Here is a 25,012-nt window from a genome sequence, read left to right on the forward strand (position 1 = left end):
ATATTTTTCTTTTCAAAACATGGTTTTCTTCTTTTCTGTGCGAGTAAGGTTAACTATGCAATGTAAGAAAGGAGACATATAACACAAGAATGACGGAACATTTGTGTGTCTATAAGGCATTCTGTGAGAACGACATGATATTTCTGAGACTTTTGGCTGAGAGCTAGAAAAGATTAAGTTTACTTAATTGTCCTCTTTGTATTTCTTTTTTTTTTTTTTGTCATTGTAGAATGAGAGGCTTTATATTAAAGCTGTTTTATAAAGTGCACTTCAATTTATATAATAGGCACCTAAAGAAGCTAAACAATCTAAAAGTGACATGATTATGCGTTGCCAATCCTGATGAGGTCTGAACTAGAAAACGTGGAAGACAGTATTCTGCCTGTGTTGAGTTGGCTAGCTATTTCAGTTATATGTGCTTTAACTGTTTAGCTCCAAATCAGGTAGAGCACGATCTTACTTAACTAATATATGAGACTTCTCCTAAGAAGAAGAAATGAAACGGTACAAAATGTATCATGTTGGACTTAGCTGTGGGTGAGAGGCAATAGCACATTTAGTTGTGTCTCATCTAAAATTCAGTGTTGGTTAAACCCTTAGATCCAGTTCCATCACTGTGATCTGTGTGAGTATCTACCCTCTTTGAGTCTAGTTTTGGGATTAAGGCGCTGGACGAGCCCTCAGGGTATACAAGTTCTGTTTTCAACTATGCAGTATGTGTAAAGATTAATTTGATTGTGCTTTGATTCTTGTTTGAAAAAAAAAGTACTTATTGCTGAGAGAGGTCTTAATGCCAAAATCTTCAGTTTATTGGTAATGCAGCAACAATGTTGTAATAACTAAACAAATCTCTGTGGATAAATGTGTCTTTTATCTTTAGTTGCACAGACAGAAGTCCTCTGTCATTCTCTTTCTTTGCAGTCTTTCATGAAGGTCAGAAAGACTTATAAGGTCATGAAATATATGCTAAAATATTAACTGAGCTTCATTTTCACCGTTTACTTTTTCTTTGCATCTCATCATAATCCAAGAAAAGCTATAGACTTTAAAAGGGTTATAAAGTCATGCTGGAGTTGATCAGAACTCTTTGCACGTCTCTCAAAATGATTTGTTGCTGATCAGAAGACAGTTGAACACTGTGCAAACAGATCAGGAACTGAGGGCAGGTTTCTTAAAATACTGCAGATGAGATAGAGACAAGTACGAGAAGACTTTATGGCAACTTCTTTCAACTCAGAAGCTCAAATTTTTTCCAGGTAGGTTTTGCCCTTGACAGTATATGGCTGTTGTGAAAAACTGTAACATGCTACTTTAGGTGCTATTTTAGAAAGTACTACTCTACCATCCTGCAGAAGATTTCTGATGATAGTTGATCATTCAAAAGCAGAAGGAGTTTTGTGAAGTGAAGAAGTTATTTGCCTGTAGTAGTGTTCTATGAAAATAAGGCTTTTAGACATTCCTACGCACTCCTACTCCTTTTCCTTAAAGGTATTTATTTTCCCCAAGTGTTCATGATAAAGAATGGAAACGGCTAACTTGTAGGGGATTTTTATGTGATATCATGCTAAATAATACAAAGCATATTTTAGGTATATTTTGTTAAATTCCAGCCATATAATAATCCCCCAAATATATGGATTTTCAAAGGCAATCTACTCCGTGAACAGTTGGGTCATGTAAAATGAACCAAAATGATCCCACTGAATTGCATAGCAAAAATATATATTTTCAGTGGTTAAATTATTAGATTGTAGAAGAAAAGAGTTTGAAGTTGGAAAAGCTGAATGTGTCATCTTAATCAGGTAGCGCAGATAGCACCAGAATAAAGTGAGGAGTTTTGAATGCCACGTGAAGAGTAAATCATTAAGCAGGTCCCGAACTGTGCTACAAACAATGAACAAGCAGTTTGGTTATAATTTTATTATTGAAGTTTTACTATGACATTGTTTTGATATGAATATAAAATATGAAACATTTTTCTTATATAGTCACATAGTAATAAAGTATATTAGAAATGCTGTTCTATAAGATAAACACATGATAACTGATGTGTCTTAAGCTGCTGTCTGCAGACAACAGTCAAATAAATTTTGTTCACCTCCTAGATTCCGTAGTACCTTTCTTTGGTTTTGTAGAATCTGTACTGTGCTATTGTGTAAAGTCTGTCAACAAATACATTGTATTTCGAATATTAGTGTTAGAGATTTTAACAGTGTTCTGAGTATGAAAAATTATACTGTGATCAGTCATAACAGAAGCCAAACTTTTAATTCTGTGTCCTGCTCTTCTTCTGCGATTTCTGTTGCAACACAGCAAGCAGTGAGAACGTGTGTGATTGCCACAGATTTTTCCAGGATATCATTTTGTTCATAGGTCTCCTGTTTCTTCTTCAACGATAGCCACTGAATTCCTTGTGTCTAATGCGCTTTTAGTGCTGTATTTATGTACTTTGACATTCATATCTAATAGTGTTTCTGAAAATAAGATTTTGCTTTTGTGTCACTTGTAAAGGTCAGATACTTTTGATTGATTTACACCTGTCCTTGAGGATCTGGATGAGAATCACATAGGAGGAGGCAGGGAGCCTATGTGTTGCTCTTTTAAATCCCGCATTCATAGCAGAAAGGAATCATGTTGATGGAATTTGTCTTGAAGAGTTGATTCTCTGATTCTGGTTGCTACACTGCTCATGAAAAATCGCTCTTCACCCCAGAATGTGCCTGCCCACCTCTAGCACAGACTCCTGGTGACAAAGTCTTTGAGATTGTATTACAAAAATGTTTTGAAAGGATTTGGCATCAGGTCCCCTTTTTCTCACATTTTCTCTCTCCTGACCTCCTTACCTGTCATGGCAACTAAACTATGACTCCTTAGCGGTACAATATATGATGAGTATCATACCCTGTTTGAACTTTGGTTATGATAGTCATTCCATGAGCGTCATAGATCTCCAAAGCTTATACCCCTGTCTCTTTCTGGCATGAACTGTTAGGAAGCCAACAACCAGAAAGCTATTACTTTCTGGTTGTTAAAGACAATTTGTACTGTGTACAGACCTCATCTCTTACTACTGGGGAGTAGATGACATGACATTTTGATTGTCCACCATTAAAAATGGGCTTTGAAAGAGTGGCACTCTAGTACTAAGCATTCTCATGTTCTGATGATCAGCCTGTTGTCCAGATGGGAGAACAGGAACACTTTATGTCCAAGGGGAACAACCGGAATGGTCAGTACCTTGGTGAAGGTTCTTGGGTTTGTAAAGAGGCCACAGAGGGTCCTCCTCTGGTCCTGATCCAGTGTTAAACACAGATAGTTTCACTATCCTAACTGAGGGATAAAGAAAAAGCCTCCAGTTTTGGTAGCTGGAGTAACTGAGGCTAACATGACTATTTTGAACTTTAACTCACAGATGAAGGCATTCAAATTTAAGTACAGCATGAATGGCTAGCCTTATTTTTTTTATAGTACTAGAAAATGCTGCAGTAAAATCTTTTCCCTCGGCGTGTAAAAGAAGCAGTTCTTCCAAAGTCAGCAAAGAGTCTAGCTCTTGCTGAAGCAGAATCATGTGTGACAGGTCCCTGATAAGGAATCAGGGAATAAAAACTTCAGGCCTTCATGACTCATCTGCCATAGCTGATGTCCCTTTGGATACAACGTCTCTATCCTACATTTTTTCTCATGATGATTCCTGAGTTTCTCTTAAATCACAGAATCAGTATTTCTGTTTACTTTTCTGTATGTCGTATGTGTAGAACTGAGAGTATTTTCCACTTTCTTGAATTCTTTCTTTTGATATTGAGAAGACAGAATTCTTAATCTTATGTGCAAAGTGGTTCATATTAACTGCTGGCATGGCCATGACAAGATTACATAAACTGGATATGAATTATGTCAAGGCATCTTGTGAGATCACCCAAATAGAGCCATTCTCTATAACTGGATTGCACCCATCAAAGCTGAACCTGTATCAGTGGCTTTGCTGAAAAACGTCTCCCTTCTTAATGTCTTCTGAAGCTTTATCCATATTCTTATCAACTACTGCAGTAATACCGAGGAAAACTCAAAGCTAATGCAGCATGTGATAGAGTGAGTCTATTTACTTCAAGAACTCAGTGACTTCCTGTGATGACTGTGGCTATGGGGACTAACTGCTTGGAGCATTCACATTACAAATATGCACATCACTCAAAGACAGAAAGATACTAATGAAGTTCTTCAAATTTTGCAATGCACTCATAAATACTTTTCATCCTTATTTCTCTCCTTTCCTGTCCTTGAAGGGTCTCTTTTTTTGTTGGAGGTTCTGCAGTTAAGGAGGAAATGACATTGTGTGTAGCTCTCTTGGCTTGTGTCTGTTCATGTGCTGAGCATGAGACCTCAAAGGGTTAGAACGTATTTCCTGAAAAGCTTTCTTGCTGGTAGTAGCCTTTTTATCTTAGTGGTTTTGGTTCTGAGATTGTTTGGTTTTAGAATGTACTGATTTGTGCTTTTTGGTGGATGTTCATAAAACTCAGTTTTGGCTTATCCAGAGCCCAACAATGTAGTTTTTTTTTTCTTTCTCAGGGGGCATGCCTGTGACTTCAGTTGTGTTAACAACATTTGAAACTACAAGAATGGGCAAAATAAATGGGGTTACAATTTTTATGTAGCACAAATACAACTGTTGTGCCATCACTACAGAAAGTAACAGTTCTGAAGTGGATGAGCAGTGCTAACAAACGGAACTGCAATCAGCAGAAAAGCAGGGATTTTGGTATCAGAAAAAATAGTTTTCTTTAAAATTCATTACCGTTATTATACTTAAATATATGCCTGAGTCCAATGGCAAACAGTTCAAACAAGCTATTAAAACATTATGTAAGTATTTCCTGAACTGTTGTTTGGGAAAATAACTACATGGATAAAGAAAATGAGAGATTCTGTGTATGTATATGTGTATTATAGTTACCTGCTCAGAAGTTATATTGTAATGCCCGTGTTTCCTGTTTTATACAGAAAAAATCACATTCCATACATCTGTTGAGCTGGCAGGATTTTGTATAATTCTAGGAGGGAAAAATGCTATACTCAATTTAAAGTATTTGGGATAGTTGTCCTTGTTTGTTTATAGCAGCAGGACATTTCTGATTTTGTTATTAAGAAAGACAATAGAGTTGCTACAAAATGTAATTACTTTTTAAAGCGATGCATTAAAATTTTTTTTTAGATTTTTGCTAGTGTTTCATTATACATTTAATTTTGTTCAATGAAAGTTTTCTAAGCTGCATTCTTGAAAGTTTTAAAAAGTTTCATTCTAATTGGAAAAGGGGAGGAGTGGAGATGCATTCTCTACTTAAAAATCTAAAATCTTAAAAATCTATATCCTACTTGAAAAGTGACTTATGGAAAAGCAAAATTTTTTCTGCTTGCTTTTAAAATGAGATTGAGATTTTCTTCATTGAAATGAAGTTTTCATAATTATTTTTATTTTATCTTTTTACAAAAAATAAAATATATTTTTGAAATTTATTCAGTAGGAATATTTCAACAAGTACTTTAAAAGCAAGTTTAAATCTAATCTTAATAATTGGAATTTTGCCTACTAGATTTTAAGCAATTACCGAAGTAAATGGGTCAGCATTTCTCCATCATCAATTACTGTATTTCAGAATTCCATAAGAAATAATGATGAGGATCAAACTATTTACCTATACAGTATGTCTCAGAGAAATTTCATTAACAAAAATTCAGAAACTCAACTTTTACTATATATGTTTATATTGACACGACTACAAAGAAGGCAGTGGTTTAAAAAAATCTCAGCCAGGAGGACCACTGGGTGTCAGTCCTGTGCATTATTGCTGTGGCAAAGTTCACTGAAGCCAAATGGCTTGTCAGTGGACCAAAGTACATAGCTGAGTTTAGCCAAAGTACATAGCTACAAAATTTCATTTAGAACATTTATTTAGAGCTAAGTAGCAATACTGATTACCAATATCAAGGGATTTAGTCATTAGACATTTTCATTTTTCAAATAATTATGAAAACTTTTGGATGCCAAGTCTGAAAATTAATTCCTCTGACTATGTGAAAATCTAAACTGGATGAGTTTGCAGAGCTAGAACTAGGTGCTAATGGTTTTTATGGCTGGCTACAGCGTTTGTCAAAATAAAGTATATTATTCTGAAAAATCCAATATAGTTTCCATGTTTTATATAATGATGCAACAAATATTTTTAAATTCCCAAATAATTTAATCAAAAATTGACACAATTATCCCGTGAATCTATCCGCACTCTTCTGTAACTTTAGAGACATGCAGAAGCTGCATGGCAGGTGTGTGAAGGGAATGGATATTCTGTTCAGTATTACTTTTCATTTTTTTGATATCTTTTTCACTTCAGTCTTTATAGCTATACATGTGAAAGAACATTTGGTTTTGCATTAGCATTTGAATAAGGAGGTTTATTATTTATTTGCTTCATCCTCTCTGCCTAGTGCTATCAAAAATGTTAGTCTTTGTAATGACAAAAAGGAAGTGTGTATCTAATGACCTTACTTGAATAATTAGCCTTTCCTCTAGTCATACAAACTCTCCATCCCTAAATATATGAGAAAATAGAGGGCCTGTATATTTCTTTAACTAGTCAATATGAAATAAATAAATGGATATTCCCATAAAGTTTCATCTTTTCTATAATAGCACTGAAGGAGAAGTTAGTGCTCATGATATGCTCTAAAAATATTGACAGGTATTTATAATCAAACTGTGACGATGTAGAAGAAAAATTAATGATGCAATAATAGGCAAGTAAGTTAGTGTTTAACAGTCTAAAACTATGTTATGCAGAAACCAATAATGAAATCGTAAACTTTTTTTTTTCTTTTTAGACAAACAATTTAAACTTAAGGTGTGGAGGAGGATGTAGGATTGGAAAGTTTTTAATTCTTTGTAATTGCAAAATTTTTTCAATACATTTATCAAATGTGATCTGAGATTTGATACTAAATTGCAACCCATTATATTTACAGATTGGCTTTATTCGTAACAGGTAGGTGAGTCTGTGTGTAGAAGAGTAGCCTGCGTAATGTACCTCTAAGGAATACTCTGATATTTCTTGTTTCCAAATTATTCTCAGTCAAATACAAATATTGGTTTAAAACTAGGTTTATTTTTCAAAAAAATGTAAGCATCTATTGTGATATAGAGGCATTTTTCTACCAGTGACATAGCTCTTTAAAGAATTTGCTTTTTCTCTCTTCTGGTCTTTGAATGACGCTTGCTCCATTAGCATTCAGAGCCAATGAATCTGGTGAGGTCCTCCTCAATCAATGCCTAATTCACTGGCACTGTATAGCATAATAATTGTTTCCAATTAACTTGTAATAAAGTGTCTTAAAGTTACACTTTTCCACAGTTAGCATCAAATGCAAGATGTGTTTGCTCTTCCTTTCTGTTTCATAATGTCTGTTGTCATTCACATTTTCTGCAACAGCAGTGTTATTTATTCAATTTCTTTTTGTCTTTGAACTTTCACTTGTGTTCTGCTTGCTTTAATACGTTTTTATTTTTCACTTCTGTGGGCTCACTAATTTGTTGTTATGCCTTCTGAAGCTATATTCCTGACACTTTTGGTGGAGTCAATGACCCCTACTACCTGAAGGAGTCATGCTTGTACTTCCAGTTCAGTGCTTTGATACCAATCTCTTTCCATGATATCAAGAAAGGAAAGTAATGATGTGACTTACTTAAGTGACATATCCAAGCTGCTGCCAGCAAATCAGTACTGAGCCCTAACACAGTCCTGGCACTGGATGTCATGAAGATCTGTCTTCATCAGTAGCAGTTTCTGCTTGCCTTCCACAAATTAAAGGGACGTAAATTGTCTCGTAAATATTTAATATATATCTGTTTTTATTTTCCATATTAATTCTCCACTAGAGCCCTTGAAGAATTAAACTTACTTCTTTCAAAATTTTTGGAATTATCATTTGACCTACTGTATTATCAGTGAAAGACTCTAATTCTCCTTACCTTTTTTGGCAGATAAGCAAAATGCGATCTGTCAGAAAATGTTATGCAACATGTGCCCTTCAGAAAGAGTAACAAATTAGTTGGTTCCAAATGGTCTCTAACAGAATATTCTAAAATATGAACTCTCACTTCCCTGTCAGTCTGCATATATACTTTAGGGTGCATTTTCTAAGTCTCCACCCGTACAGAGTAAAGCAAAAATTCATAACAAGGATGTAAAAAGACGTTGTGTTTCAGAAGCAAAGCTGGTGTCAAAAACTCTTAAGTTAGCTTTTTTTTTCACTTTGGCAGCAGATGTGGGGGAAGACCTATTTCAGCTCAGAGACCAAAAAAGTGGATTGCAGATTTTATTAGAACAGTATGTAGTATCAACAAGGTAAATCTCCTGACTCATGCGAGAGATTGTTCAAGCAGGTCTCAGGTGTTTGCACAGCATGCCTTAACAGGGTTCCAGTATTGGAGATTTACTGAATAGCTGCATGATCCTCAGTGCATGAGTTTACCAACCAACAGATGCTGGTGGCAGCATGAACAGAAGATCCCAAGTAAGGAGAGTAAGTCAGTGATTGTTATGCAAATTAAGTAGCTTCTGTGACTTTTAGGAGCCAAACTACTTGCTAATTCAGCATTAGGTATGTCAGTAGTTCCTCAAAGAGGAGAAAAATCTATTACCTGCTTTACAATAAGTTTCTTTTCCAGTGATGGGGCATTGTCAGCTCTGTTATGAGGAATGTGTGGCATTCGGAGTCAACATGCTGTTTATGCCCTTAGAAGGGAAACCATATGACACACAACAGACACTACTGGAAAAACTTTACTAAACTCCTATTGGAAAGTTCTATGGGGAGGGGAGGTGGATGCACGTGAACACAGTAATTTTAAGATAAGTGATTTCTTTTGGCTGATCACATTATGGGTTATTCTCCAACAGGGATATTTGTTACATACAAAAGAAACAATCATTCCTGCTTCGGGAAGCCAAATTCATTCCTCACAACATCAATTTTAAGTAGTATAACCAATTAATATAGATCCTTTAATCCTATAGATCCTTTAGCTTATTGTGCTGATGCACCTGATTGTCAAAATCAATTGTTCTTATCTTTTGAACAAGACACTGCTGTCAGAGTGGCCGTTCAAACTGATAACTGACTTTGTAAGTCACAGGGATTTGTATCATGTTTATAGATATATCATTATGTGAACAAAATCATTGAACCTAAGATTGGTCTCTGCTATTCTTTAAAAAACCTTGTGGCACAACTGTGGAACCATAAAATAATTCCATATATCCCAAGGTATTGAACTGATGATTTACCATTGGGTTGCATGGTGTTGCATCTGCTTTTCTATTACATAGTTCAGCAGCACTTGTCCTAACAGTTATTTGCAACTTTTTTAGGAAGGATTTTGGTGTTTTAATTTTTTCTTGATTTCACATAGTTTTTTTATTTCAATACCAGTTTATGTTATGACAGTCAGGAATTCAGCTTCAAATGTGTATAGCAAACAACAGTCTTCCAGCTTCCAGCGGTCCCTGGAAGACAGAGACGCTTCCCAAGCTGCTGTGTTGAATAAGAGAATGTAAAGAGATAAAAGCGTATAATTCCATCAAAGCCCAGTATTCCCCCTCAGATACCAGATGTCCAGGGATGACTATACGAACAAGGCAATCATGTTGTAACACTTCCCCAGAATAATTCCAAAGCCCTCAGAGCATTTCGGCCACAACGATTTTATTTTTAATTAAATAATCTTCCTGGAAGGTCTATGTTCCTTTTAAACCTGTATAAGTTTTTAATATTAACAGGAATCCACACATGCTGCCTACACGTAGTGCAAAGAAGTTATCTTCTTTCATTTGTTTTTGGTATGGCATTTGCTAGTTTCATTTGATTTCTCTACTTAGAGAATCATTTCATTTTGTGTAAGAGTCTTCAAAAAATCCTCTGAATTATACTTCCTTTTGTCCTGAAGAAAGGTACTTCATTTGAATCAGACAAAAACAAATAAATGTAATAAATTTCTTCCCATATTCCAGCCATCAGTTTCAAAATATTTGAAGAACACAAACATATCTGTAGACAGTGACTAATGTATCAGAAGTCTTTCATTTCAAGTTTTACTGAAGAAGGGAAAGACTGAACACATGAATCTTTGTGCTTTTTATCAGTTCACAAGTCTGTGAGTGCAGAAGTTTGAAATGCAGAGATAAAACAAATTTCAGGATCCTATATTTAACCATCTTATTTTCAGTTTTGACATTCATATTCCTATTCTCCTAGAATGGGAGAAGAAAGTGTAGTGTATATTCTCACATACTGAGTTTGGCCGCAGTTTAACCATTCCTCTCTTTCATAAAGATAGAATGCGTTTAAAGATTTTTTTTTGGTCTATATTCTGGGAAATCCACTCTAGAAACCTCAGTAGGTGACTTCTGAGTATTTAAAGAATGTATGCTCTTTGTATTCTGATCCTCAGCTCTCCTTTCAGAACAGTGAATTGAGAAAAAGAACCATTTCACTCTAACTGTCTCAGCTGTCATAGGCTATGCAGCAAAGCACTTTTTTGAATTGGACGACTAGTTTAACTGGTCGTATAGGCAGAGCTACTGACTATCTGGCGAAGGCCAATTTTTTTCTTTGGTGTGCTGTTATTCTTTGTCAAAAGGTCTGTACTATTTTAAATTATACAAAATAATAGGACTGGTTTTATACTGAGGTATCTATACTGGTGAAAGTTACCATATAGATTTAATTTTCTATAAATAGTTACCTTTTCAGTAGCTTTCCCAGATTCCTTAAATACGTGAAAGTATTGTCAATGCTGAAAAAATTAGTCGTTTGCAGATACTGAATGTCAATATATTAATGTCAATCATCATATGTTTATTAATGAAGGTATCAGTCTGAAAAGAAGGCTTTACCTATCCCTAAAGATTAATAAAGGAGGTAATTGCATCTTCTTCATTAAAATGTGTGTTTATTTTTACTGTTTTCAGGTTTCTAAAAAATGCATTGCGTTTTCATACCTTAATGATGTAGGGAGTAAGTGTTCTATACGTTAAGAATTTTTAGATTTAGTTGTATAACTATGCCGAGCTTCTAAATAAAGTTTCTCAGAAATCATGTATAAATACAGCTACAAAAGTAGGAAAATTAAACTGAAGTGCTTTGTGCTCAAGAGCTAATTTTTCTGCCTTGGACATGCATCTTTTGACTTAAATAGTACTCTGTTGAAGTGGGAGAGAACAACAGGAAAGTAAACAGAGTAACTTTGAACATTCCTCTCCCAAAAATGTAAGTGCAATTATTTGCAATCCATTTTTTTGGTTCCTTGGTGAGGCAACTACTAGGACAGCTGTTTGCTCTGTGCCTCCTGCGCTAACATCTCACTTGCAGTTTGGGACTGTCAAGTTGCAGGGCTCTCTGTCCTCTCTTCTGCTGGGTAGACAGGCTTCATCCGAAGAGCAGCTGATGTCGTCGTATGCTTCAGCTGCTCTGGCTATTCTGTTAGTTCTGCTTTTCAGCAAGAGTGTACTCGGCACACGGGACTACAAACAGGCCTCTCGCATACCCAAGACTCTTAAACGGACTCTTCTGCCTTTAGCAGTTTGTAGGCTGTAGCTTTCACATTACAAGAAAATATTGCCTTAGATTGCGGCAAACACTCACCACGTGGACTTTTGAGCTTAATTAGTTGGCCCAGACTTCTACACCCTCTCATAACTGTAAAATTTCCTCCACTCCTCTAATTTACAAAATGCATCCCTTTTTAACAGAAATACTGCCCAAATATAGTACGGAACAATATATGTAAATTCATTAAGTTTCAGGTTTGCCAGATGGTCCCTTTCAAGCATCTCTCCTCTCCACCGGGTAGCACTGTCATCACCAGCATGAAACACAATATTTTAAACATTTATTTTAAATAAGTATATTAAAATATTTTTGAAAAAATATTTTGAAACGTGGAAATCAGCTATGCTGTTTTCAGTGTTGAAATTTAAAAAGTTGTAAATGTCAAAGATCTTTGAAATTGCAGGATTCAACTAATTAAAGGAGTGATAGTCTAGTTGGGCTACCCTCCCCATCAACGCTTGCTAATGGAAAAATAACAAAAATTAAAACAGAATTCCTTATAAAAATAAATTTAAAATTAAATTGAATCATAGATATTGTTATAGATTAAGGTATAATACCTAGAAAATCGTGTGATTGTTGTGAGATTGCACATTATAAACCCAGGAAATTCAGTCAAGATAAGATTTAAAAGCAATTGAAATGTTTCTGATTACAGAAGCATACATGCCTAATAACCTTAACTGCACCTGCCAGCAAAGGATGAGAGGCAAAAATATAATTAGTCTTTAAAAATTAAGTTAATCGAATTTGAATCAGGAAACATTAAAATTATTAAGTGAGAACATGAACATTACATTTTGTCAATTTTATAAATAACTCGGAAAATGAGAATTTTGAAAAGTAAAATGTGCGTGAGGATTTGATGGATTCTCTGGCAAATAAGACGTGATAATTTCTATCCAGAAAGTGGGCTTATGTAAAAAGGTGGAACACATGTTCCTTTTAGTAGTTTCTACTGTAAGTATTTGGAACATCATTTTCTTTACCAATAATTTGTTAATACTGTTCACCAACAATATAAATATATGCAGCAAATTCCTAACCACTTTAAATTCATTTGCAGGTTTTTCACTGGCTTCATTGGGTCTGTAGTCTTGTCACCTATATTTTGCAGATGTTCATAACTGATTGAGTCAAAAAAATTGCAGCTGTGACCTAAAATTTTATTTTTTAGAAAGGTATTTTTCAGGGAGTGAATTCCTTCCAGTGAATTTCCAGTGGATTCAGGCAGCATTCCTTTTCTTTTTAGGCTACTCTGGAGCAAATCATTAAAGAAAATCTGTGGTTAGCTCAAGAATATCAAATCTTTCAGAACTACTACTTAAAAGATAAAGAAAACCTCACAGAACTCTATGACAGTAGAATCAAGGTGGAAGCTGCAGTTAGAGATCATCATCAGGTAAAATGCTAATATAACTCAGTCAATTCTGCAGTCATTTCTCTTCTCTCTAAAATTAATTTGATCAATGCAGCTCTTTAAAAACAGTAGAATATGTGCTAGTAATACCTATGACCTGAATTCTAATTTTCTTTTTAGATATAATTTTAAACTCTTTGTATTTTCCATTCTTTGTTTGCTTACATGTTTTTCCTTTCACAGAGAAATTCATATAAGGTACTCATGATACATTATTCAAGAATTCATAATTCTCTTTTGAATATGAAATGTATTTATTTTTGTATCTAGCTATATTATCCAGTAATTAAATTGTACTTTGCCATTTCATATAACTTCTCCATAGAAGGCTCTTTCTGGGAATTGTGAGTTTTATGACAGCTATAGTCAGGCTCTGTAAGCCTTTAATTTACAAATGACAATGAAAAAAAGGTAAAACCTAGTTGAATGAATATGATGGAAGTATAGCGGACAGATCTGATGTTTGTTGACTAAAGTTGCATTTACAAGGATAGAATTACATTTTTTAATTTTTTAAAGTGTCATGGAACGTGAATCAAGTGACATGTTGCAAAACTGCTGTGGAAACGTCCAGTTAATGTAAATATATGTATAAAGTCTTTTTTATTGTTCTTGTTTGTGTGTATAGTTAGCTTTCAAAATATGATCAATACAAAAATATTGTTCAGATATTTTAGTTGCATTGTTCCTTGCTTATCTTTCACTTCGGTATTTTTGACAATGAATATGCATTTAAATTCTTCTTGTGCCCACAAACCTTAAATTCACATCAACAGTTTCAGGTGAGAATCTTTTTAAATTCAGGTCATTTATGTTGGAATCAAGTCCTAATACACTGATATTTCAGTCCCTTTTCTAAAAGTGCAGTGTAGAATTCTGCAAATAAATAAATGAGATGTCAATTCCAAATTACTTGCTAAAGCTTCACTCTTATCAGTCCATTGTATGCCATCATATGTCTTATCATCAGCTGCTCATTTCTGCATATATCATGTGAGTTTATCTATAATTTTGCAATTCAGTGTATCCAGTTTGTTGCTGACAAATATCAATGAAAAAATCCCTTGCAAATAGTCTCATTAACTATACAGCCCTTTCAAGAACAAAAGCATTTTTAAGAATATATTCATAAGGCTAGCTATTTTTGGAGAACAAGTTGGAGATTTAACACATCAAAAATATGAAAAATTATCTCCTGTCTCTCTTCACCAAATGAGTGTCAATTATGTTCTGTCAATATTAGAGCAGAGGCACTGCTATGAGTATCAAAATATTTTCTTAAAATGGTTACGTTATAGAAGGAAAGGAATGTATTTTCCCTGAATGCAGAATTAGGGCATACTCTTTACCAAGTCTAAAGAAAAATGTGTCTGTGTTAGGCTGCCATCTGAATCTTTTGAGTGTAGGAATATTTGTCTTCTACATTCTCAAAATTTAATATTTCTTAACAGATTTCCCACTCAACAGTTTACCTTTTCTGGACAGAGTACGGATGATATTGTCATACATCTCAATGGTATAGTCTGGAAGCAAAGAAAATTGCAAATGAGTTGGTGTATATTATTACCTTTTTCACTCTCAGTTTGAATACAATAAAATAAACATAGTAAAATAGCAAAATTGCAATGTAACACTAACAAGATCTAGTTTCATCAGCAGTGCTACATAATCATTTGTTTGGCTTTTTAAAATCTTATTTCTGAAGAAAATGGTTATGAGTATTCTATAGGAGCTTATAATCAGCATCGTACCACATATGCCGAAGCCTGCGATAGAAATTAGTGATGATAATATTTAGAATTTCTGACAGTCCTCTATGCCATTCAGTAGAGGTATATGTATGAAGAAGAGAAAGTCTATGCATGATATTAATTTGAGAATTACAGTGACAACAGATCTAATTTCCTTTTTGATAACTCTTTTTAAAATGAATAACTAGTTCAACTTAAAAGCAAGATAATTCTACCATTATCACATAAAGTATTTAGTAATTGTGACAAAAAGAAAAAAGGTGTTGATTACATACAGCTCTTATAAAAAGAAGGTATATTTTCTTCTTAGGCTTTGCTAATAATTGAATTACAACTGCAACAGAAAATCAATTCTGTGGGACTGTCAATGTAATGATTTTTCTAGTTGCTGTACTGTACATATGCATCACAGTGACAGGAACACTCAAGAAGAAGAAAGTGTACTCATTGTTCCCTAAATCCTGAAAACTTTCATCCTTTTATGTCATATATATATATATAATACACTCCAAATTAGAAGCTATTTTTAAAATATATTGCTATGAAAGGCAAACAGCTATTTTTACATTGTTTGGAATAATTCTGACTGGACATAGCACCTGCCATAGCTAATCAAGTAGGTTTGCTTTGGGCTTTTAAGTAGCTGCTTTGTTCAGCCTTAGAAAGAGCTCCATTTTGATGATGATGAGTGAAATAACGCCTTGGTAACGTAGAGTGTTTTGTTATGACTTCGTAAGCTTCTGAGCACTGAGGAGGATACACTGAGGAGTGGAGGGAATATGCATTGTTGAATGTAAGGGCTCTGCCCGTGAAAAGTGTAAAACTTGTTGCATATTGGGAATGCACTTGGGAGGAGATAAGCAGTATTTTCTCCCTACTGCTACTTATATGAGATGGATGAGATGGATTTCTTATCCCAATGAAAATTTTTAGGTGTTGGTAGCTTTTCCTTTGGATATTTAAGCAGAGCCTAGCACGCGGCAATAGATGGTAGCCTAGTGGAAGATGTACATTCAATATCAGCTTTGCATCATTTGAAATAAGTACAAAAATATGAGTCTCCAGTATCCCAGATGAGTATTAATATAACTGCTGGATTACATTTAGCTAGTTTCTTTCTTGCAGTCCCTCCTCTTGGAATGTTAATTGTGTTAAACTTCTTCTGAATGGCCCTGAGGCGTGTTGAACCCTGGTCAACAGGCTATTTGAGGACCTGAAGCCAAAAAAGCCTTTCCTTAGTCATGCTCAGCAAGCCCCAGATGTTCCAATAAAAAGTCTTGCTTTTGAGAAATAGCAATTTCTGAAAGAAAGCTACTTAATCAAAAACAAATTTGGGAAACAGACTTGGTTGTTAGTAGTGTCTCATTGAAGGGAGGAACTTAGATGAGTTGATGTAGCTAGAGAATAAAATTGCTGTGAGGTAGAAAGGAATGCATAGTATGAAAACAATTTCCAGAAAAAAGGGAGAAGAGTGAAGAGGAAGATGAAGAATACCTGGAAAAACACTTAGCTGGAGAACAGGCAGAAAAAGTAATAGAACATGAAATTGAATTACATATGGGGAGGGAGTGATGGTTCATGTTTTCCATCAAAATGAAAAACAAAGGAAAAGCTACAGTAAGTTTTTATTAATTTGTGGTGTGTATGTCCCATAAATTTTGGGGGTGCAAAATGTAACCGCAAATGCACATTCCTTGCTTTTTATATGCTAGAAAATTTTAAGCTCTTAAAGACAAGCATTTGAGAAATATGTTGTGTGCATACTTCTTCATACTTCGCATACAATCCAACTTCTTGTATGTGAAAAACCTGATTTCCTCTATACTTACAGTACTAATGTTCAGGTTTTCAATATTCTTGATTTCTGCAAGGACGTATGGAGTAATTGGTTTTTGTATTACAGAAAAGAAAACAAATTATACTCGAAGGGTGATAGTCATTCTGGTGAGTCTAGTGAGGCTTCCAATCTATCTATTCCTTTGACTGACATTATTTGTTAGTCACATCCAAGCATCTGAAGATTTTTAATGGGTATTCTTACTCTGCAGCAAAAACTTTAGAATTTGCTAATGTTCATTTGTAATCTTATCTCTAGATGTACTTTTTAGAGTTTTAGATGAATGTAGAGATGTAATGGCTATATGACTTTCTTTAAGGTAGTGTTTTACCTACCTAGTTAATTTTCTACTTTTACAGAGTATTGTATTTTTGGGGAGTTGCTGATCAGAACTTAAATGCCTGATATTTTGTTTCATTTATAAAAAATGAAATATATATTCTGTCAGCAAAGATGCTTTTTTGAGTGTTTGATCACTACTATGCAATGCATTTAAAATTATCCTAATTTTTAATCTGATCAAATACCAAATATTAGTGCAATCAAATATCACCCTAGACATAAAAAATTGCCTCTGTACCTGCCTATCTTGAGATACTATTTTTCGCTCATTTGCTTTTCTTAATAGTTTGCTGCATTTGAGGAAGATATGTCCCTTTACAAAGATATTCTTCAAACTGATTTGAGACACATATTTTCAGCTGCCCAGTGGCACGTTGGATATCCTTAGTAGCATGAACCGATATCCTTAGTTGGATATCGTTAGTAGCATGAACCAGAAATTTCCATCTTTTTTAGATGACATTAGAATAAACTCTGGTGAATCTTGGCATTGGTTTTAAATAAATTCTGTTCAGCACCTAATATTTTCCCTAAGCATTTGCTTTCAAAGGCAGTTAGATTTCATTTCATAATGTTGAAAACTATTTTTTTATACGTGTATTTTGAGGTAACAACAACTTATGCTGGCAAGATTTGTAGATTTGTCTTTATTTGATGGACTTTAAGTAACAAAATCTTACCTAAAATAAAGTGATTAATACAGCTTCTGCCCTGAAGATACGTGTCAGTAATTTCTTCTGGAAATCTGCACAGGCTTGACTATTAGTGCCAAGAGTATGAATATGTGTGAAAATCAAATCTAATTAATTCTAAATCTTTCTTCTGATACTGGACAATCTTGCCGTCTTTGAAACTTAGTCACTTACAAAATCTGTGCCATGAGTAAAATTTCATATTTCCAATGTATGGGGCTAAAGCATTGATGGTTGTGCTGCAGGCATTGGCATTTGATTTTATAATGAAGTTAGTGTTGATTCCCAAATGGGGAGGTATAAGAAGTCATTATATGTGAAGAACCTATTTGCTTGAATCTGTCTTTAGCACTGCAAGTGGCACAGTCTTATACATTTCTGATGGTAATTGTTTTTGTTCACATAACTTTTATTCAAAAATAGTCCCTCTGCAATTTACAATTGTTTTAAAATGTAAATAAAATATTTATTATATTCATGGTCTGCCGTCTTGGAGTGACCATATTGTGTGGGGGGAGGGCTCTATTGATTTCTGTTTTCTTTTTCTGCTTTCTAAATAACTGACATATTATTGCAGTAAAACATATGTAGGGTCAATTCATGCTGAATAGTTATTAGAAACCATGATAACAAAAGTCATTACACTGCAGTTCAGTTTTGACAGTAAAATTTCTGCAACATTGTCACAAATCCTCTTGCATTAGTGCAATGATCCTTACTATAGTTTCATATTAGAATCAGAAGAGTACTGCAGCATGCTTGATACAAAGAGTCATGCAAGTCGAGTGAAGTTCTTTATACTTTAATAGATAACGTATTTTCATCTCTTTCTCATGCATGTATCTCACTGTGAGTCCTTTTGGATCTTTCAACCTGTAGTATATTGCTCATCTGTGATACACTTCTTTTTTTAAACTGAAGTCCCTGTTATTTCGAACGACCAAACAGAATGTAAAGTAAACCTGACAATGGACAGATGAAAGTTTGCAGTTAATTCTGATGCTATGTGGTTCGCATTATTGGTCCTACTGAAGTAACTTGCTATTTTCATACAATTAAAAAGAAAACTTTTGTATTTAAATGGTCTTTTTGCTTATTCATTTCAGTTACCTGGAGATCTTGTATTGTTTTATGTCTTTGCAAGAGTAATAGCGAGAACATGCGTAAGACTGCAGCAAAAACTTTGGAACTGTAGACAGCCATTTTCATTTCTTTACAAATCTTAAGTAAAGAATAAAACTGTTGACATTTCAGTGTAAAAGAAATGAAAATTGTCCTGAAAGATATACCAGAATTTTTATCTCTTTTTAAATTAAGTTTTTAAAAAATTTATACAGCTGTTTTGATCAGGAATGGAAATGGATGATGGAGTCAGTATTTTTTATAACTATTGTAGACTAGACACTAGCTAAGAAGCAAATGTGTGTTTGTAGCTGAGGTTGTTTCTGTCTTCAGAGTTTTGACACCATTATGTGTTGACAGACTAGCCAGTTTCTTATGAAAACAGGAGAAGAAAAAACAGATCTTAAGTTAAGCTTTCTATTATGCAAATATATAAAAATTTCAGAGAGCTAATTATAGTTAAACAATGTAAAGATCAAATTAATGTTGTCATTAAATTTGAATCCTTAACTCAATAAGTTCAAATGATTCAATTAGAAAATTAATATAACAGGTAGTAAAATCAAATTATTAATTTGATAGCAGACGAGATTAATTTTTATTGAACTAGTTTAAGGAGAAGTCTGTCTCTTCTCCATTTGCTCTCCATTCCATTTGCCCTACCAAGGGCTAGCCACTTTAGAGATTTGTTACGTAATGCAGGAGCAGTCACAGAACGCGGTATCTTGTAGAACGGGAGTGTTATTCAGATCCTACCCTTTCCCAGAAGAGAGTGTCCATTGCAGAAAGTGAAATCTCTTTGTTTATCTGAAAGAAATACAGACATCTGATAATCCACTTATGCATTTCTTCGTAAAATTGAGGGGGTTTTTTGTCTTTGGTGAAAGGATAAGAAAAACTGCCCTCTTCCCCACATAGTCTTAGATAGGGTAAGGATAATTTCCCCTTTTTCTTGCTCAGAGACCACGTGAGGCTTCAGGACTAACAAGAGGAATCACAATATCCCATGTAGTCATAGTGGCTCAAATTTCTTACAGCAGACAAGCTTTAAATACAGCTGGAGCTGCCATTATGCACAGACCTTGATTTCACAAAATCAGCAAGTGTGACTGCAGGTCAGATATTCCTCCAGTGCTGTATTGAAAGGAGTTGATGCTTAAGAGGTTGTGATATCAGCCTTTGAGTAAAACAATATCAGATAATGAACAAAAACCATCTTTTGTAAAACATCTAACAATTTAATCACGGGGACTTTTTCATATGTTGAATTGCTGCGTAACAATAACCTCACTATTAGTAGCATTTTCTAGATGATTTGTGACAAAGGATCAAAGAAGTACGTGAGCTCAGTTCTTACACTAGTTGCTTTTTACATTCAAATGTAAGCTTCTTATTAATTATGTCATAATAGATTCTGCCTCGAATTAAAAGGAATCATTTTTCTCTTTTTTCCCCAATTCCTTGTGCTTTTTCCCAGACAGCCCAGGGCGAATAGAGCTGAAGACAAACTGTACTAGCACTTCTTTTCTTCCACAGTACAAATAGATGGACATTGTTAGCGCTTCCTGCTACTCGATCATTTCTTCTAACAGACTCATGCATTAATATGCCCGTATGCTAAATTGCAGGGAAAACCTGGTGTGAGGGCAGTCAGTCCTCAGTCAGATGGTAGGTAGAATCCTCTCTCCTGCTATTACTCTATTATGTATCCACTAAAATATTATTTCACTAGGAGACTTAGCTTTGCAACAGTTTTGCAATATACTAGTCTTGGTAAATAAACTTTAGCCTAATAATAATGTTCTGAGATGTTTATGTTATGTACATGTCTTGATTTAAGCCCTATATAGTACTTGTTTCTTTGGTAACACTTAACAGTCATGCTAAAATTGTTACTATGAGTCATAGATTTATTTAAAGAAAAACTAAAAGGCAGAATGCCTTTCATTACTAAATTCAAAAACCAATGGTTTTTCTTTCACCTGTTTACTTTCTTTCTCTTGTGTACCTGTAGAATACCCAGGTAGAATGGTGCAGAGTAGTAAACAATTTCCCAAGGAAAAGTTCAAAACTTTATCTATATCTTATTTTACCTACTTCACATATTCATTTTTAACCATGTGGATTAATAGTTTTGAGATTTGCTTGCTTATTAGCTACATAAATTCATGGTCATTCACATTTACTTCAAATTTACATTAAGAGCATCATTAAGGTCAGTGTTATAGCTTAATCTTACAAATACTGTATAAAAATATTTCATGTCAAAATAGCTGGACTTCGCACTTAATAACCGCCAAAAACACTTGCAGCAAACAACCAGCAGAATGTTCTAACTTAATAAAAGTCATACTTTTGCTTTTCTTTTTATCTCATAAACAAAGTTATTGGAATCTTTCAGCATTATAAAGCGTAGCTACACTGTAACTTATCTCAAATGCCTTATTAAGGATACTTATGTTAAAGACTTATTAGGCCTACATTTTCCATGCTTGCATGCTTGAAAAACTAAAAAATTCTTAATAGGTTTACATATAAGATTAATGCACCCTGTTATGCAAACTGATTATTCTAGAAACTGGTAGAAACTTTATATTGCACCTTCCTAAACCTTTCAGCTCAGGCAGGATTACAACAACATTAATCAGCAAGAGTGGTCACAGTTAGAATTAGCTGGAAAAAGTCTGATGGAGCAATTTGCAACTAACTGTTTGGTTTTGATGAACTGCTCTGATCCGTTCTTTAGAAGGTGTCATGGTTGCTGCAGATTGTGCAAGGCTTGAATAGTTCAGTAATGCAGATGGGCAACATGTGTTAGGTATTTAACCATGCAGTACTGCATGCGTTCACGGAACTGACAAGGGAACATACTAAGAGCAGGTGTCCCTTTCTTCTGTTCCAGCAGTGTCCTGATAGTATTAATACTGAAATTCAAACAAAGCACTCTTCGTAGGAATAATGCCAGAGTCGGTGGCTTTTCCCTTGACCGTAACAAGGGAACTAGACTACAGTGCTCTATAGAGCTATAGTATGCTCTTGGAAAGCATTACATTAACAAACTGGGGCACACAGAGTAAGAACATACAGATTTGTCTGGAACGAACAGATTGAAATATATATATATATATATTTTGTTATATGTGCCTTCTCCTCTCTTAGGTGAAAACCCCTGACCTGATAAAACAAGTAGAAAACATATGAGAACAGCAAGGGGTTCATCAGGTTACGGTCTCCCAAACAAGTATTTACTGACAGTACTTTTCTTACCCTTGTGAGACATTAACCATTAACATCTTATGCGCATTATTTTAAAACGCCAAGTAGGCCAACACAATATAAAATCACAAACCTGGAGAAAAAAATGGTATGAAACAGTCCAGAAAAATCTGATTTTGAAGTTGTAGAAAGGGTAAGTAATGAGGAGCTTGGTGTGCTGCCTTTGCCAGTGCAGATCCAGTAATGCCCAGCAGTGCAAGTCTTTGCCAGAGAAAGTGATGCCCAAGTACCCAAGTACTGATGTCTCCTAAGAATAGTAAAGTGTTGGAGCAGAAAGGCAGCTGGGATCCACACAAGGAAAATATGAAACTACCACTATTGCAGATATTGATTCTTGTCAGTAAAACAATCTCTGATGGGAACGAGGGTATCTATCATGCTGTTCTAGTTCCTATTCTGTCTCCTAGTGACAGTGAGTCAGATTACTGTTCATTTTTCCTATTCACTGCTTTGGCACTGACAGTTATTTACAATGTCAGGAACTTTGTTATTGCTCCTTGTGGTATTTAAAAGTAGTACCTAACAATGGTATCTTTGAGATTAAGGTGTCTGCATTGCAGCATTAATGGATGAATTGTACCATATTCGTTAATTGTAGTTATTTACAAATAATGAAACTCTAGAAGAGGCTGGAATATAAAATTATTATAGAAAAGAGAAGGACAGTCTGCTGCAATTTGGTTGATTGTGCCATCAGTGAAGGCCATAGCAGAATGGTGAAAGTTAAGTCTTTACTTAGAAATAATTACCAAGAATTCTTAAAATCTGTTTCAGGCTAATATAAAACCAAGATATTCAGATTATGGGGCACAGGAAAAAGAAATGTTTGAGGTTGCAGAAAATGAGAATTTCATGTCCAACAATTAGTAGTTTGTTTGTTTGTTTGTTTTGATTAAAAACAAAGGACATTTGGAAACCAGTGGCTAGATTTAGAGATGGTATTAGATGTTTTTTAGCAAAGGGAGATGAAAGTACCCATTCTCACTTAAATGTCAGTAAATCAGGGGCTCAGCAGGTTCAAGAATTCTCTCAATCTGATTTGAAGTAAAATGCCCTCCTTTCCCAAGAACACCTTCCTGAATGAACAGGTTACAAGTTATCCTTAGCCGAATCTGCCTCACTTTCTCAAAGTATTATCACATGCTGTGAATAATTAAATAGTTTTAGAATAGACATAAAGGATGAAATAGTCATTAGGGTGTTCATCTAACAGCAGAATCCTACTCCAAAAGAATATTGAAGTTATGCTGAAAAGAAGTAGCTTCGTCAGCAATGCTGAAGGAAGCAAAGCCAGAATAACGTAGGGCTCTGGGCTGGGCACGCTAGTGGAAGGGTAGCCTTTTCAGATAAGCCGCATTGGTGGAAATTTTCAATCTTACGTTCCAAGTATATTCTAAAAGTATAATTGCACAGTATCAGTTCTTAAAGAAGATGCAAAGATCTCTTTATGTATCTTGGTTATAAAGTTAATGTGGAATTAAAATATATGGCAGTATGACCTAAAACAAATCATCTTAACGCTGAGTCTGAGTACTCCCTGAACAATTTCAGGGCTGTATTAAGGTAGTTTATTATAAGCTAAACCAAAAAACATGAAGCAAACCACTATTTCTTGCTTGACTGAAGGAATTACGTATAATACCTAATCCAAGAGGCCTGTAAGATAGAAGCATGATTTTTTGTTGTGACTGTGATGTGTCCTTTGCGCAAGTCAAAGATAAATAAAACAGTGGCCTAGGCAAGAAATTCTCTTCCTGAAGGAGCAGCTGTAGCACTCATGCTCTCAGAGTCATCTGGAAATGCTCTCAGATATGAATCCCTGAGGATCACTAGAGTAAATCCAGGCTTTGGGATCTGTTGGAATACATTTATTATACAAATATTTTAAAAATATCTAGCCCTTCAAAAAAAAAACTGTTCACAGTTTCTGAAAAGGATTTGCTGGGTTGAAGAATGAATGATTGAATGCAAAAAAGGGAGTGGGAATTACAGTGCAGGAAAGCACCAAAACTTTTCTTATTTTCAGATATAAACTATGTTGATGCAGCTTTACTATCCATTTCCCAGAAACTTAATGTATTTTTGTTATTCTTAATATGTTTTACCTCTAAATCTAGCCGTTCTTGACATTGATTTCAATGCAATTTGTGTAATAGGTCAAGTAAAGTGGTGCTTATTGACTGCTGATTGTATACGTTTTTCCACCTGAAGTGTTACTGTTAATTGACATGCTCTTTCATTTTCCTGAGATAATTTTCACTCTATTTCAATAACTGCCCATAATTCCCCCTTTGCAAACTAGGTCTCTTCTGTGGCAAATATAGTTTTGAAAATCAGATGAATTGTGGACACTAATTTGTTCCTTCACCAACAGAACATTAAAATAATCAGATTCAGGCTAATTTGTCAGACACGATTTACCTTTAGTGAGTATATGCTGTCTGTCCCTAACTAAATCACCCATTTCTAAATGTCTTGTAATCCTGTCCCGTACCATTATTTCTAGTTATATTCTTGCCAAAAAAAAAAAAAAAAAAAAAGGTTAACACTAATGGCCTGAAATTTTCTTAATAATTCTTTCTGTCTTGGCATATTCCAGAATATTCTGCATCTTTTTCCAGACGATTATAGAGCCTATATTACTAGACTCTTTAGCTTAATTCTTGAAATTACCAAGTTGTAAGGAAGGAGAATCTAATCATTGCCTGTTGCTTCCCTTTATGCAATTTTTTGATTATATTTCAAAGATTGCCTTCAGATTTTTTTTTAATTATTTTTATTTTTTGTAATTGTGTGCATTGCAACATGGATAGTGCTTCTCTTTCTGGTGTCAGAGATGTATGCCTAGTGTTCTTCAGCTCATTCGAGTGAATTAGCTGAACTAACATATCATATTGGACAGAAAGAAGCCCAA

The 25,012-nt window shown here is 34.6% G+C and overlaps 1 protein-coding gene across 3 annotated transcripts in view; it reads left to right on the top strand.

The window, feature by feature from the left end:
- Positions 1 to 25,012, top strand: part of CCDC178 (coiled-coil domain containing 178) — a 193,748-nt gene that overhangs the window by 111,287 nt on the left and 57,449 nt on the right. For all 3 annotated transcript variants that reach the window (XM_068932793.1, XM_068932794.1, XM_068932791.1), the window contains one exon: positions 12,911 to 13,060. In XM_068932793.1, the coding sequence (XP_068788894.1) occupies positions 12,911 to 13,060 (150 nt within the window). The remainder of the gene's footprint in view (positions 1 to 12,910; positions 13,061 to 25,012) is intronic.

This window comes from Struthio camelus, chromosome 2 (assembly GCF_040807025.1).
Source record: "Struthio camelus isolate bStrCam1 chromosome 2, bStrCam1.hap1, whole genome shotgun sequence".
In the NCBI taxonomy this organism is placed as follows: domain Eukaryota; kingdom Metazoa; phylum Chordata; class Aves; order Struthioniformes; family Struthionidae; genus Struthio; species Struthio camelus.